Genomic DNA, 15,957 nt, shown 5'->3' on the forward strand with positions numbered 1-15,957 from the left:
CGCAGTTCAGCAAACTACACATCGTTGTCACCAGTTACTCCCTCAATAAGTCCAGTTAATTGTTGCCCTCGTGTCTGTTGCTTCTATCATCTCAGGGACATGAAAACAAACCCTCGGTTTATGACTCCGGACAACCTGGCCTCCCTCGCTGCATCTCCAAAACATGCATTGCTATGGGAGACAAGTCTGCTGGGATAAAGCACGCTGCGAGCTGTCGCCATAGTGACGGCATGAGACAGAGGCCCGAGGGAGCTCGGGCCCAACTGAAAGAAGAATAGAGCATTCACAGATGAGTGTGCACTTTCTATTCCATTAAAAACACTGTCACAGCTCCAGTTCTCCTTGAACCAAATAAAAAACAAAAAAAAACTGCCAGCACAAGGTTTCTGATGTGTTTGTTTTCATCCACATTCGTCAGTCGTCGCTGCCTTCAGTCGAGAAATTATTTCACATACTGCCGTTATTTTGCCATTTCAAGTTATTGCATGTGATATTATAAGTTGGACAATTGCAGACGTATACCTCACATGAGTAAAAAAAAGCTATATTTATATATTTATGCTATTTCTATTTAAAACTCCTTCAAAATGACAGATTTTTTCCTGTTTTTTAACCATAAAAGGAGCATTTTCACTATATAAAGAAAATAATTTAAATGTTACAGGGGTTTCAAAAAGACGCTATTGATAATTCATGAAGAACTATTGAGATTTTCTTTTTAATAAAAGCAATACATTGAGGCTTATGATGCACATACTAAAAATATAAATATCCTGCACTTTTCTACATTTATTTGTCAAAAACACATTTTCATTTTTGCTTTGGCTCTAAAAAGTTCCAACAAAAACAAGTTACAGGATAAACAGGAAAAGAAACAGACAGTTTCCTGGAAATCTCTTTCTCAGATTTGATATCATGAGCCAGACATTATTTGTTGTTTATCCACATAGTGATACCAAAATATTTCCCTCTAATTAGTCGTGTTTTGGGCTTCTCACAACAGCTCAGACTTATCAGCATTTAGATATAAATGGTTTGATGACTCAGCAAGTCTCAAACCTCAGCTCGAAGCTCCCTGATAAACAAAATGATCCGAGAGCTGTTGGAGAGGAAAGAAATGTTTTAAATTTTCAAGGGAACTTGTAAGAACCACGAGAACCATCTCCTCACAGGGATCAGTTCCAACTGCAGACATGCTACAGTCCTTGTGGTCGACCTCTGGGGTCACAGTGCTGACGTCTCATTTATCTTCACTGAACACTCACAGCAGAGGACGGTCCAAACTCTTAGTCCTTCTTTAACTTTCTGTTATCTGTGGAAGCTCGAGTCATGTTCGTGCTTTTGGCTCCAGTTATCTGGTTTTGATTGAATATGCTGACTTTAAACTTGAAAAGGTTTTTCATGGAATTTGTGGAGGTTCGACTCGGAGACGCCGCAGCCTGAGCTCCACATTATTAGGGCGGCCGGAATCTGCAAGTTCAAATACTTCATTCATTACACAAACACAAAGACAAAAATATGAAACAAGGATAAACAATCTTGTCGTGTATTTGTAGGTTTGTGATTTAGACTTTTTGACTTTCAGTCAGAACAAACACATCACGACGAGGAACAGACATCTTGAATCGGCAGGGGCTTCGCGACAGGATGGGCAAAGTATTATTTTTATTATGAATTACTGCACGTGTATGTGTCCTGTATCAAAAGATGAGAGCTGTATATCTAGTAGTCTGTGTGTTAATGTAAAAAATACTAGAATTGTAATTCTTTTTTAAATGAATAATACTAATACGTGTAAAACATATTTGCCTGCACCTGTCTACTTAAGTGTTTGCAGTAGATACTTTATCAGCTTTACACAACTTTACAGCCAATCTGTCAATGAGGTTAAAAAACCAGTGATAACGTGGGATTAGAGTTTCTAGTGTCTCTATCAGGAACCCGGCGGACTTTGCTGTTTGGTCGTCATCCTGTTTGACAGAAATCCGCTACCTGTCCACTTCACGTGTCGCCTTTCAGATGTGCTATCTGTGACATGTGTGAAAGATCAGTGGCCCTGATTCTCTGCACTGACTTGTCACAACATTTGTTTGACCTTTTTTCCTTTTATTTGCTGTCACGTTACTCGTCCGCTCCCGTCAACATCCTCTGCTGAACATCATTGAGAAACCCTGCAGTTACGTCTTCTATCGATGTAATTAGGACGCGTTGTTAATTTACGCTCACGATAAGTTGAGAGTTCGTTGATTCTGAACATAATCTATTTTCCACCAGGTTATTCAGTCTTGCTGCACAACAACACACATCAAAGATGGAAAACTAACATGACTTTAAACACTTTAAATATTCCCAAAAATCCATATATTTCATGAGGAAGGAAATTTGATCAACATGTTTGTTAGACCCCAACACATAACATTATATTGTTCATTTTGGTCAAAATCATTGAATATGTGTTGAGGAGCTGTAGGTTTATGTCCAAACAAACAATATGTTTGCATTATGAAACTATGTTTTAACACCACACGTCAAAATGTGTCTTCATTCATTCAGGTTTAGGACTTGAACTAACTAGTTGAGTGAAGTTAACTCTGACATGCTGCCATACAAATAACACTGCAGCCAATTATGGATTTCTTATATCATAGTTTTATATACGTTTTGTTTTGTTTAATCAATACATTTTATAAACATGACCTCTGGTTTCTGTGCAAATTAAGATTGTTCACTGAGATAAATGGCTGGTGGTGTGAAAGCATCAAAACCTGATATTCACCAGTTATCTATGCAAATTGGGAACAGTTTCGCAACTCAAAGACAACTTTATAACTGACTTCTTTATAACTTTTACTGAGCACTTGTATTTATACACAAATGTATTTGACCTGTTTCTTCTAAACCTGATGTTTTATGACCCGTCTGTTTTTATGCTGCCTTTGTAAAGCACTTTGTAACATATGTATTGAAAAGTGCTCTATAAGTAAAGATTATTATTATTATAGCATAACTGAAAGAAACAAGGTGAGTGGGCCCATGATTGTTCAGGGTATTTTTAGGTTTGACCTTTTCCTTCTACTGCAAGAAGCTGAAGAACTCTGCTGAGGAGGGAGTTGTTGTGAACAAAATTATAATTCGCTGGAATGTGGCGTCTTTTTCTCTCTCACACAGACAACAAGAAAAAGAGTCAACGCTCAGATTCAAACCCACAATAAAACTGCTGCTGGATGATTTATTCACAATTGTGTTTTCAAAAATATTATTGTTACACTTCATCATATTTTTGACAGCTATGTTTCCATTGAATTGGTCAAATTCCACTCACACACACCCACCTTGATCATGGTCCTCTTAGTACAGGGCTATGTGTGTGTGTGTGTGTGTGTGTGTGTGTGTGTGTGTGTGTGTGTGTGTGTGTGTGTGTGCGTGTGTGAGTGTGTGCGTGTGACTGATTGGTAAAAGACAGTGAACTTGGGGCTGATAAAGTACCTTTGCTGCACGTCTCTACAAGTAAGGCTGTGAAATGTGGTGAATTAGTGCTTCATGTGTTCTGACATCTGACATCCCCCCCCCCCCGCATTAATGATGGTAATCTTGATAAGTCAGCTCAAACTCATCGGTTTTCTTACCAAACCCAAGAGGGACGCAACAAAATGAACCTTTAAGTTTGAATATTTATTATTTACCAAACGTCTTTATCGTCATTCATTTACATCCCCCTGGTACATAAGTAGTTCAGCTACTTTTTAACTGACTGCTGCTCATCACGTCACATCCACTCTCATCATTAAGTTTCACTGTGATGCTTTCACTCAAAAACCAGCACTCGCACCAAACCCGCCTGCTTGGACGGATTTCCTGCGCTTCAGAAGTCTGAGAGCGAATGTTTCAGTTGTGCTCGGAAGCAGCGTGACCGCGAGGAGAAGAGCTGAAGTGAAGTGCAGAAAAACTTTCCGAGCAACAAAATATCTGAGTTCAAGCGCAAATATAAGCCCAAGCAGGGGCAAGTTCTGGTGCGAGTGCTGGGTTTTGAGTGAAAGCATAAAGAATTCTGAACATGAAATCAATAAGTCCTGCTCTCAAAGTGAAAGACCATGCTCTTGATATTAAGACAGCAAAAAGAAAATCGAGTTAAAAACCAGAAAGTCAAGGGTTAAAGATTAAACAGCTCAGGTGTAAACACGATGACTGTAATTTACTTGACAGTTTTAATTATTCAGATCTAATGAATAAACACAAAGCCTGTGTAAGGAATAGAGAAACAAAATCTTTAATGATTACAAAGGATAAAATTCAAAATGGCCACACTGACCTTTATTTACAGACAAATAAGGGTGTTTACAACACGGCAAATATTACTGAGTTAACTGTGTGGTTCTTATTGTGGGTGTCAACAACCTAGTTTAGATATACACAGATGTGTTTGTATATATGAAGTGTGAATGTAGCTATGCATGACAAAGTTTAACTGAGTGCTGTTGCCACATGACAAAAGGACAAATCAGGGCATGGAACCAAAAACAAATTAATTTAAATGTATATTATGCAGCAAAATCTAAAACAGAATTTTATCAAATCCAATCATTGTAGTATCATGTAGTTAAAACAATTCAAACTAAAATAGCACTGAGTAGAGCTCACACATCCACCAAAGCCAAACAATCCTACACGTCTGTGTAAATATAATAATAACGAAGCAGTCTGACAATCTGCAAAATAAAGCATGAGTGGCAACAGTAGATGTTGAAGACCGTAATTAGAACATGTCTCTGGAAAGATAAGATGCCATCTGACCTTATTGCAGCCAATGTGGAAAAGGGAGACAGTTTTGTTTTGTCATTAAAAAAGTCTTTCAAGTTTTTTGTAAGTTAGCTGCACACGAAGATGGATTGTGTCACAGCGGCGCGATAGGCAGTCCCATTCCAAAGGTTCCTTCAAATGTGGTCGACAAATGCCTCCTTCCATTCGAGAGCAACCAAGGATCTCACGGTCGGATCCTTCTCAAGCCCGCCTGTCATTGTGGGTGGTGGCTGGTGACGAGGCTGATGAGCTAACTATGTGGGGGGATACGCTGCAGTAAGTGCAGCCCTAAAAAGAAGCTAACGACCCATGGGTAAGTGGGGACCAAGCTGGTGACACAAATCCTACATTGACCAGACCGTCTTGTTTCGGTTCGGCCTCTGCGGACAACTTGGTTGACGAAGGCCACACCTTCATAAACCGATTTCTAGGATGAGGCCTCTGAACCTTGAAGGATTATTTTTGTTCGTTGTGGTTTAACTTCCTACTGACACTTCACTGGAGCTACGGTGATGACTCGTCCTTTCCTTTCCTATAAAACCTATGTGGCGCCTGTCACACCTAAACATTGAGGATGACTGGGACTAAACTGATGAATTCAAGTCAACTGTATCACTGCGGCTTAACAAAGAAACCTGACTCCTGAGGCCTGAGGCCCAACCCATCTTTCTGCATTTGAAACTGTTTGATTTGGATAGTTTTAGTAGTGTTTTTTTTTTTTGTTGTTGCTGTTTTTTAACTTCAATCCTGAGTAAAGACAAAAAACATCCACATCTGTCTCAAGACAACATTTATTTTGGAAATTCAAACACAACTATAAACAATTAATCACAATCATGTCACAGTGTTTGAGGAGCTATAGGCACACAAAACACATCCTGCTGATCTGGAAACACACATCCTGCAACAGCTCAACAGCTGCGGTCATGTTCCCTCAGGGTCTCTTTCTCTCTCTCTCACTCACTCACACACACACACACACACACATTGTCTTTGTTTTACTTACAGTACAGGCCATTGTCTATAATCTAAATATTATAAAAAGCTATAAAAGTTTTGAAATTAAGACACATCGATAAAAATCTATTTGAAACACAGACACTCACTGGAATAATATGATGATAAAATACATTTTGAAATACATTTTGTCACAGAAATGTAAAATGCACACACTCACAGACACATACAAAAATCATATGAAGTCAAACGACTGCTGTCGGCCACCTGAAACAGTCTGTGTGTGGAAGAAGATTAAGTTGTTACCTTGGGCCAAAACGTGAACCCGTCTTCAGTTTCAGTCTCGGCAGAAACTCTCCTAAGCAAATATTACATGCAAAACACACACACACACGCACACACACACACACACACACACACACACACACACACACACACACACACACACACACACACACACACACACACACACACACACACACACACACACACACACTAAGCAATCTCACAAGCAAATCCATGTAAAACGAGAGCTTCCTCGTCATTGTCACACAGCATTTAAACTGGAAGTTTCAGTGAAACACGACACCGGCCGGCCAAACGATCGAGCCACGCACACAAGCTGCAGATAGTTTTCAAATTCACATAATGCCACAGAAGCTCTAGTATAAATATTACATTTGCAAAGAACAACACATTTTAAAAGAATAAAGTAAATAGGAAACCAGGCTCTCGTGTCCGCACGCTCAACATTAGAGCATCTCAAGCACGATACACCTCAAAACTAAAACATGTCAACCAAAAGCAAAGCTGAAAGATCAACATGTGTAGATACATCTTCATGTCGGAGTCTTTTGTGGGATTCACCCTGTGGTCCAAGATAATTATACAAAAAACATTCATGTGCAACAAACATTTTTTCCTACTTTTCAAATCAACCTGCCAAACATTTCAGAGCAGTTCAAACATAATCTTTCCTGTCGTACCCTCCGCCTGCACTGGTGCTGCGTGGGGCAGTGTACGCCATCCGGGGTGGCTTGTACTTCTTCTCTGTTGGCGGGCAGCTTGTGCACAGCATCGCCCCGCCAATCAGGAGCAGCACGGCGGCGGCCCAGCCGATGTAGAGAGATGCCCCCATCTCCCTCCTCTGTGGGTCGGTCAGCAGGGGGTTGTAGAAATTCCTGACGATGACGCTGGCTGTCCAGGAGACAGGAATGAGGACCAGAAGGCCGGCGAGGAGGAAGAAGATTCCAGAGATGATCATCACTTTGGACTTGGACGCCTCGTCTTCGATGCAGTTTGTGCACTTTGCGCCGACGATGGAGATCAGGACCCCCAGCACCCCGAGTATGATGGAGATGATGGTCATGGCCCTGGAGGCCTGCAGGTCCGCAGACAGGGCCAGCAGCGAGTCGTAGATCTTGCACTGCATCTGGCCGGTGCTCTGGATGACACAGGTCATCCACAAACCCTCCCAGATGGTCTGAGCCGTGATGATGTTGGCGCCGATGAAGGCCGTCACTCTCCACATCGGCAGGGCGCACGTCACTATGGCAATGATGAACCCAATTGTTCCAAGGGCGATGCCTACGATCTCCATGCCCATCGACATGATGGCTCTTTGTCTGAGGAGCAACGCTAAGAACAGTCTCCTGCTCTGTCGATCAGGCGTGAACAGTACGAGCACCTGTGTGGGATGTAGAGATGCTGCCACGGAAACAAGAGATCCTTTATATGTCAGTGGAGCAAGGAGGAGTCCCATGGTGATGATGTCAGCAGGAGGCCGCCTTCACACACACACACACACACACACAAGAACACCTGTGTGCATATACAGTGGAGGAGGGGAGCTGGAGACAGGTGAGGAGGTATGGATGGGAGGGAGGGAGGGAGTGTCCTATTGTGTGTTTGTGTTTGTGTGTGTGTGTGTTTGTGGTTAATGGGGGTTGATAAGACGGCTGCCTCTTCCAAAAAAGCCCTTGATTTGTGTGATGCAGGTTGATAAAACTGTGATGAGTAAATTCAGGGTGTGGTCTGAAGTAAACAAAGTAAATAAGGTGGGACCTGAGGGAAGTAGACGAGTTAAACACAGCGGAGACCAGAGAGGAACACACTGTTGCAAACATACACTCCGGCTCCCTGATACCACTGATCTTTTGTTACTTCCTGGTTCCACTTGTCGGGATTCGGTGGGAGGAAAACAATCCCAAAGCTCGGCTGGAAACCGGAATAACTGCCCCCTGAGCAAATATGAGCAGAGAGAAAACATAATGGGTCGGTTTTCAGACACCTTAGGCATACAGACAACGTGATCGTCTCAGTATCGGTTAAACTCTGAACTCACACAGCTCCTGTCTGAGTGGATTATTCAAAGAAGGCTTTGCAGATATTTATAAATAAATAAGGCAGTCAAATTTAGATTTCAAAGAAATTTGATTTGGTCTTTTTTTTTGTAAAAGAATAAGAAGGTTAAAATAAAATACCAAGTTGTTTATTTTTGAAAGATGTAGTTATTGCATTTTGATATTTATTTGTATTTATTTATCCTTTATACAACTAGAAAGTTCCCACTGAGATACAAATTCTGGTCCTGGTCAAAATGGCACCAAATTAAATTAAAAAAGTTTAATGTACACACATGATACTAAAACACACACTAAGACACAGAGCAGAATCATCCAGGAATCAATGGCAAAAATTAATAATGGAAAACAAAAAGCATTTGTTAAAAGAGACAGTTCTGTGCAAACTAATTTATAAACATTTTAAACTTGACATTTTCAGGACACTATCCATAAGAACTATATTTACTGACATTATTTACTATAAATTGGACAAGAAGTACAGATATTTGTCAAGAATTTGAATTTTTCTTTACCACTTTATATTCAGGACCAGAACAGTCTAATAACCAGGACATTCCATGGAAAAATCTACGTAATTCCTAAACTGGGAGGGAGATTTTCTTGAATAAATAGATAAATGTCCTCACATTCGAGGTGTGAAGCACAAAATAGTTCTAACAAAGCTATAAACTCTCACGTAAACAAACCCTGGGGCCAAACAGCAGGGAGTCTCTATTGTCGTTCTATCATGAGTATCTTCACTTCAGTGTGTTTATGTAACAACATCAGTGGATTGAGATAAGAACTATAACCTGTAGGTTCCCTGCTTCACTACACCTGCACTGACCAACTGTTTCAACAGGAATTTACACATTCAACCATATAAATTATCATCGTTGTGACGGGATGGAGGCTCATATCGATCACACATCTATTAATCATGGGTTCAAATGATGAGGTCACCAGTGATGGAAAGTAACTAGGAATATTTTCCTCATTTGCTGTACTTAATTTAAGGTACTTGTACTTGTAAGTACGAGTCCTGATGAGTATTTTCATTTTACTCCACTACATTAATTTGATATCTTGAGTTACTTGTTACATTGTACAAATAAATTATAATGTATTATGTAAGGTTAAGATAATAAAAGACTTAATTGATCCTGGAGAAAGAAAAGCTACCAAGCAGAACTTCAAGTAATTAAAATCAGGCCTATCTTTAATAACGTGATGCACACTTGATACACCAATAATACAAATTATTTATTATTTTTATTATGTATTTCACAGGGGCAGAAATAGGTCAGCACGCCTACCAAAACCCACAGAGAAGTTTGTCTATTCAAAACAGGAAAAAGTTGGTATCAGTGCTTCAGTATTAAGTCAGCAAACAGAAGGGACTTCCTGTTACTACCATTACATCAGGTTTCTGTACACAGCACTGGCATTAGGTGTTAAACATATTCACCTCGACACCAGTAACTCTTCTTCAGGCTGTCGATTTAAATGATTTTACAGTTTAAAAACCGGGGAACTTAACCTATGTGCCTTTTCTATGTGCGCATTATGTCTTACAGTTTATTTTCCATAACTATGATGACCATGTTCCTTTGAATTTCCTCTTCTTCGTCCGGTTTATTGGTGGGTGGCAACCAATGCCAAGGTGCCTTACCGCCAAAAATATTTATACAACTTATGGAATCAAAACCTGATCACTCTTCATCGTGTGTGCCTCTGCTCTCATTTAATGATCGTTTCAATCATTGCTAAGACCAGCCAGTGTAAGTTAGGCTGACATGTCACGGTGAAAAAAATCACTACTACATTGTTTTGTATTATTTAAATTATTTTAATAAATTCAGTAGATCTGAAACAAGAAGAAAAAAAACAACACTTTCATTCATGAAGCCACATACCTCAAACATTTGAATGGAAGTCTTTACAATGTTAACACAACAGGAGACATGCAACACAGACGTTTTAACCTTTGTAGAAAATGTCTAAACACAGCAACAGGAACCACTGTGACAATGTGACAAAGGGGAAACAAATACAATCACTCGCGTATCACCTGATTTTAACTTCCCTCATTCTTTTTACAGATAACTCAGCCATTTTGACCTTGCATCGGAGACGTCAACTCCATTTTGCTCAGCTGTCACATCTGCGACTAAGCCCGTGTCTGTATTTTGCAAGAAAATCAAAATATCTGTAAATAAAACTCATTACAGTCACAACGTTGTCCCTGTTTGCTTAACAGTAGTTGACAGAATGATGCTTAATATGTACACAGGAGAAATATCCATAATGGTTCCAAATGTTTCTGAGCACAAATTTGCTGAACTTTGACATAAAACCATGGTCTCAAAAATCCAAACACATTCAAATATATAAGCAGACATTTATGATCGGCAATAGAAAAAAATAAACATCTGGTTAAGCTCTTCTCTGGTGAACAGCTGGTTCCAGTTAATGCAATAATCAATTAGCTACTTTTTGATACACATTTCCCAAACATGTACAAATAAGCAGGATACATGTGAAAATAGAGTGTGAATAAGAATCCCTCATTGGTCTCCGCTCACACATAGTCCTTCCTGTTGAAGGAGCTCTGAGCCACCGACCTTGGTGCCGCCGAATATGCCATACGACTCTGGGGGGGCATGCTGTATCTCATCGGTTTCTCTTCCTGTGGGGGACAACTGCAGCAGAGAATGCACCCTCCAATCATGAGCAGGGAAGCAGAGGCCCAGCCCAGATACAGCGCTGCTCCGATCTCCATCTTCTGTCCAGAGAGGATGAGCGGACTGTAGAACTCGACCACGATGGTGTGTGCTGACCAGGAAACAGGCACTAGCTGGGCCAGGGATGCTGCGATGAACGACCCCCCAGCAGCGGCCATCACCCTGGATTTAGCAACCTCGTCCTCGATGCAGTTGGTGCACTTTGCTCCAACTATGGAGATGAGGAGGGCCAACACGCCCACGATGATGGAGACGACGGTGAGCGCCCTGGCCGCCTGCAGGTCCTGAGGCAGGGCCAGCATGGAGTCGTAGACCTTGCACTGCATCTGCCCCGTGCTCTGGAACACGCAGCTCATCCACAGGCCCTCCCAGTACACCTGGGCCGTGACGATGTTGGCGCCAATGAAAGCAGACACCCTCCACATTGGCAGAGCGCAGCTGACCACACTCAGTGCCCAGCCGAGCACCGCGAGAGCGACTCCGACCACTTCAAGTCCAAAATTCACCATCATGCACCCAGACAAACGTCCCCTTGGTGAATCTAAAGCTCCTTTATTTGTCCTTTCTCTCCTCTTCAGTTCCTCTAAATTAAAATTTCTCTTGCTCTCAGTTCTCCCTGCTTCCTTTTCCCACTTTTGTGTTTCGACAAACACTTGAAGGCCGTCTTGATTTTGCCCTTTGAGCTCCTCTTTGTCAACCCTTCTTTCCACTGGGTGCGCCTCCTCCTCAAGTTGTAGCTACTGCACCTACTCCTGAATCCAGTGAAGTGTTGATTTCTCACAGTCCGCTTCCTCCACTGACTCTCCCCTGCGTGTACGTGTGCGCTCGGAGCTTGTTTTCCTGTGTTCTTGTGCTTTTAAGGCGTCAGTGACCCTCATCGTTTTATAGATTACCGGCCAGGTCCTCCTAAGACATGACATCACTCACCAAACCAAACCAATCAGGTGCGACCTGGCCATTGACCTCATTTACCACCTGGGCGTGCAGCTGCTTGTTTGCGTGCTTTTTTTCAAATGAAGAGTATTTTTATGGTTTAACCTTTTGCCTGTGGTAGCTGTGGGAGTGTCTGCTTTATGACTGTCAGTAGGTAATGAGTGACCAGGGCAGAGCTTGTTATGTGGTTGATAGCAGACCACATGAGACTGTAACGGATATGCAAACACGTATTCAAAAAGATGTGTGTGTGTGTAGAGAGAGGTCGGCTCTTTGCAAAGAGAGGGAGTGGATCTGGACACACGGGGAAGAAAAAACAAGGAATTCAGCACAGATTAAATTTGAGGGGGATCTGGTTTCCAGTTTTTTTTCTGCTTTGTTGTGATTTGTCATGTTTTCATAGTCTAAATATTTCATATCCTCATTCCACCTCCACTGGGCCATGCAGGCAATGTCCTGTAAGATCTGAGTTAATGACAAACTAGAAATGTTGAGAATATTTCTTTATAGATGTGTTGCCTCTTTGAACCACCTGTAGTTATTTTAGCTGCGTACTGAAACTCCCTCTTGGTTTTTATGCTTGGGATCAATTATGACATGAAGTACAGTATACGTGTACTTTTCAGGACATCTTCACACGACGCTGTCTTTGATTAACCAGGTTCCACGGGCAGAGCAAATACAAAACCTGAATACAACAACCAGCTAAAATGTGAGGAATGTCATGTTATCAGTGGAGCTGAGTGAACCCAGTGTTTTGCTCTGAGACACAGGCCTCACATCAACTTGTGGCTTCTCTTGAGTTCGGGCCATTGATCTACCTGCTCCCATATCACAGACACACTATCATTATTATATTATTTAGCATTAGTCAAACACGTCTGCCAAAGAATGGTCAGCCCAGTGACCACAATAAGATAAAGTCAGCTCATTGAGATTATCTTTTATTAAGGAAGGAAACGAACAATCTAATACTAACTCAAATCATATTTGACCATAACGCTATCTAATTCTTTGTTTGCACTATTAAACAAGAAATATTTGATGTTTCAGTCGCTGCTTGACAGCACTACTACAGTGTGTTCTCCAGTCTGGTGCATAAAGTGACAACACAGACATATTATCTTATAAAACAAACACAGCGTGTACAGCCTCTCATTCTGCATCGTATTCTTGGCCAGCTGTCAAATTAAACTTTGATATTTGACTTTTAGCTGTGTTGGATCTCTCTGTTTCGTCAGCTGAAGAAGCTACAATAAATATTTCATTTCATCAGTACAGCTGCCAAAGAGAGAGAGCCCACTTTCCCCCTAATGTTCAAACAAAAAATACTGTATCATGATTGCGTAGAACAGTCAAGTTGCAAGAAATAAGGTCACAATCTCCCCCCCTGAGTTGTAGCCTTTAATCCTGATGTCACAGTGAGGTTGACCTTTGACCTTTTAGATCTAGAACGTCATCTCTCTATAATTTCATCCAATTACACAGATTTAGTTACATTTCCTGTGACCAAAAAATGTTTTGTGAAGTCAACATGACCTTGACCTTTTACCAACATCGTCTTATCAGTTCATCCAAGGAGGGCGACTAGATGAGCGACTCAAATACTGCACAGCCGAGGAAAGATCCACACAATTATGAATTGTATCGTTATTTTCAGAATCTGCCGCACGAGTTGACGTATGAGTTTCAGCACGATTATCCATTTACCTGTTGTTTACTCTCTGTGAGAGTGAGATCTCTTCCTCCTGCTCACATGCATAGAAACCCTCACTGGAGACTGTAAATCGGAGGGTATACGACTGGGCGATTAATAGGTGTATCTATTTGGTCTTCTGCCAAGAGGAATTCAGATAACATGAGTGCAGGAGTTTGCAACACGCTGCCAACACACTGATCATACTAACCTACATACAAACTGGAAAACACTTACGAGATATCTTTGTTGGGAGGTGACGTGCTGATACTGTGCTGCCTGGGGAACTGTGGAAATCTGAAGTAAAAGAACCACAGACATAACAATATAAGAATGTGTTTGAAAATATGTGGCTTTCCCGGAAACTTTACTAATAAAATATATAAATTATGAAAATCATAACTTTTTACAACTTCATCTAGAAAATTCTAATTCACTTATTGTCAGTCAACTGAATATACATTTTTGGAATCAGTGTAAAGCAACTAAGTAAATTTACTGAAGTAACATATTAGTGGTACTTCCTTTTACGTACTAACATTACTTTTCAGAGTGATAATTTACTAAATATACACATGTCTTATTATTTCAGAACAATGTGTCCAACAGTGTATAAAGTTGCCCAAACTGGCTCCAACTTCACCGTCTGACATGATCCAGAACATAATAATTAAACGATGACACACAACAACTTTAAACATTCCAAAACATTTTGTTGTTAATACTTTTATTTATTTGTTATAGTATAATTTGATTCTTTCTTACATAAAATGATTGAAATACTTTTTCCAAAAATGGATGTAAGCTACAAATTATTCCAAACAATACTTCACTCTAAATAGACTTGAATAATAATGAAACTCCATTAAGCAGTTAATTCCTTGGACATTTTAGAACCCTGTCAAACTAAATGCTATATGGCACGGTGGAGCAGTGGTTACAGCACTGTGTTGCCTCACAGAAAGAAGGTTCCTAGTTAGAATCCTGCCTTTTTATAAGAAGTTTGTATGTTCTCTTCTGCTAACAGAGGAATGGATAGATGTAGAATAAACGATGGAGGGAGGAGGAAGTTTAAACAATAAATAATGAAATGATCCATAGTAACTCAGGCTCCTCCTCTTGGATCATATTAAGGATATCAAGCTCTTAATCTGTCAATCAAGATGAGTTAGTGGCACTATAATGTCACTCAGACATTATGTCTGTGTGTAATGTTTTATACTGAAGTAGATTAAAGCACCAAATAAATACATCTTCGTCAAAATCCCATTCGTATCTCTTGAACAATCCCAGAGTTTCCTGGAAGCTTTTATTAGGTCAGTGGTGATACTGGTTGACTCTTAGTTACTAATTAAGTATCACTCCTCTGAAATAGGTTGAAAACCTTGGGTTTAAAGGCTGCGTGGAGGTTTATAGACACGTTAAAAGCTGCTGTTAAAAGCTCTTGTGTCCTGGGGGATGCCACACTTTAACAACAGACATTCTTCTTTCTCTTTGTGTATAAAAACAGATGAATTTCTTCATCACGGGTGTTTATTTTGAAGCGTTTATAAACAGAAAGCAAAATATAGCGTTTAAAATGTCCTTCTGGTTTATCAGTCTCTATCTCTGCACCCTGTGAGTCATACATGAACCCAGAAGTGACTCGTCCCGGCGAAACTCAGGACAGATTACGACACACGGAGAAGCAGCTGCTGCCTCCCACTGGGCAGAAGGGAGAACAGCAGAGAGAAGAACTCTAGGGATTTCATTTGATATCAAGGGATTGAGTAATAAAATCCAGACCTGTCAAATATGTGTTATTATCACATCTCTTGCACGTACACTGACCCCTGCTTGTCACCCTTCCCCACGCCACCAATATTCCGTACAAGCTGTTTTCCTGTGATCTCCTGTGAACAAAACACCAACTGTACGTTCACACAATCAGCCTTCAGTCCGATTCACAGGACACACACTGAGAGAACATCAGAAAGAAAAAAATCTGCCATCATTTCACATGGTCTCTTCATATTTAGCTCTAAATAGTGAACCTCTACTGCTTATTTCTTTTATTTTGAAAAACATAATTCTTTTTCTTAAAGGAATAAAATAACCAAAAATTTAACATTTCAAGGAATTGAACTTCAGTGTAACTTCATGGGGTGTGTGATTTCTTGTTGACTGACCTGTGTTACATCAGAGCAGGGGTCACATGACTCACACGCTGTTTGTCTCCTTATTGAAACACTTTATTGCAGGAAAGTGACTCAGTGTGTGAGCGAGGCTTTTCACCCTCCGTGTACACACGAGTAGACTGAAGACCGTTGAATGCCTGAGTTTTATATATGATGTATAAAGTTTTATATCTATATATATATAATACCCTGAACCCATTTTAATGAGAGGACACAGTCTATAAAAAGTTAGATAAATTAACAAATCAGCTACATGAGGAGTTATTGGAGGTGAAGACAATGTTTCTCCTAAAAATTGTGACATGAGA

The 15,957-nt window shown here is 40.5% G+C and overlaps 2 protein-coding genes across 2 annotated transcripts; both read right to left on the reverse strand.

The window, feature by feature from the left end:
* Positions 1-6,198: 6,198 nt before the first annotated feature.
* Positions 6,199-7,466, reverse strand: cldnh (claudin h). Its single transcript, XM_034607092.1, has one exon. The coding sequence runs from the start codon at positions 7,364-7,366 to the stop codon at positions 6,716-6,718; it is 651 nt and encodes a 216-aa protein (XP_034462983.1). The 5' UTR covers positions 7,367-7,466; the 3' UTR covers positions 6,199-6,715.
* A 2,246-nt stretch (positions 7,467-9,712) lies between these two features.
* cldnc (claudin c) lies at positions 9,713-11,865 on the reverse strand. Its single transcript, XM_034607125.1, has one exon. It carries the CDS (start codon positions 11,353-11,355, stop codon positions 10,681-10,683), a length of 675 nt encoding a protein of 224 aa, XP_034463016.1. The 5' UTR covers positions 11,356-11,865; the 3' UTR covers positions 9,713-10,680.
* Between the last annotated feature and the right edge of the window lie 4,092 nt (positions 11,866-15,957).

This window comes from Hippoglossus hippoglossus, chromosome 14 (genome assembly GCF_009819705.1).
Source record: "Hippoglossus hippoglossus isolate fHipHip1 chromosome 14, fHipHip1.pri, whole genome shotgun sequence".
NCBI classification, from domain to species: Eukaryota; Metazoa; Chordata; class Actinopteri; order Pleuronectiformes; family Pleuronectidae; genus Hippoglossus; species Hippoglossus hippoglossus.

Coding starts and splice junctions, on each gene's coding strand:
- cldnc (XM_034607125.1), bottom strand. CDS start 11,355: ATGATGGTGAATTTTGGACTTGAAGTGGTCGGAGTCGCTCTCGCGGTG.
- cldnh (XM_034607092.1), bottom strand. CDS start 7,366: ATGTCGATGGGCATGGAGATCGTAGGCATCGCCCTTGGAACAATTGGG.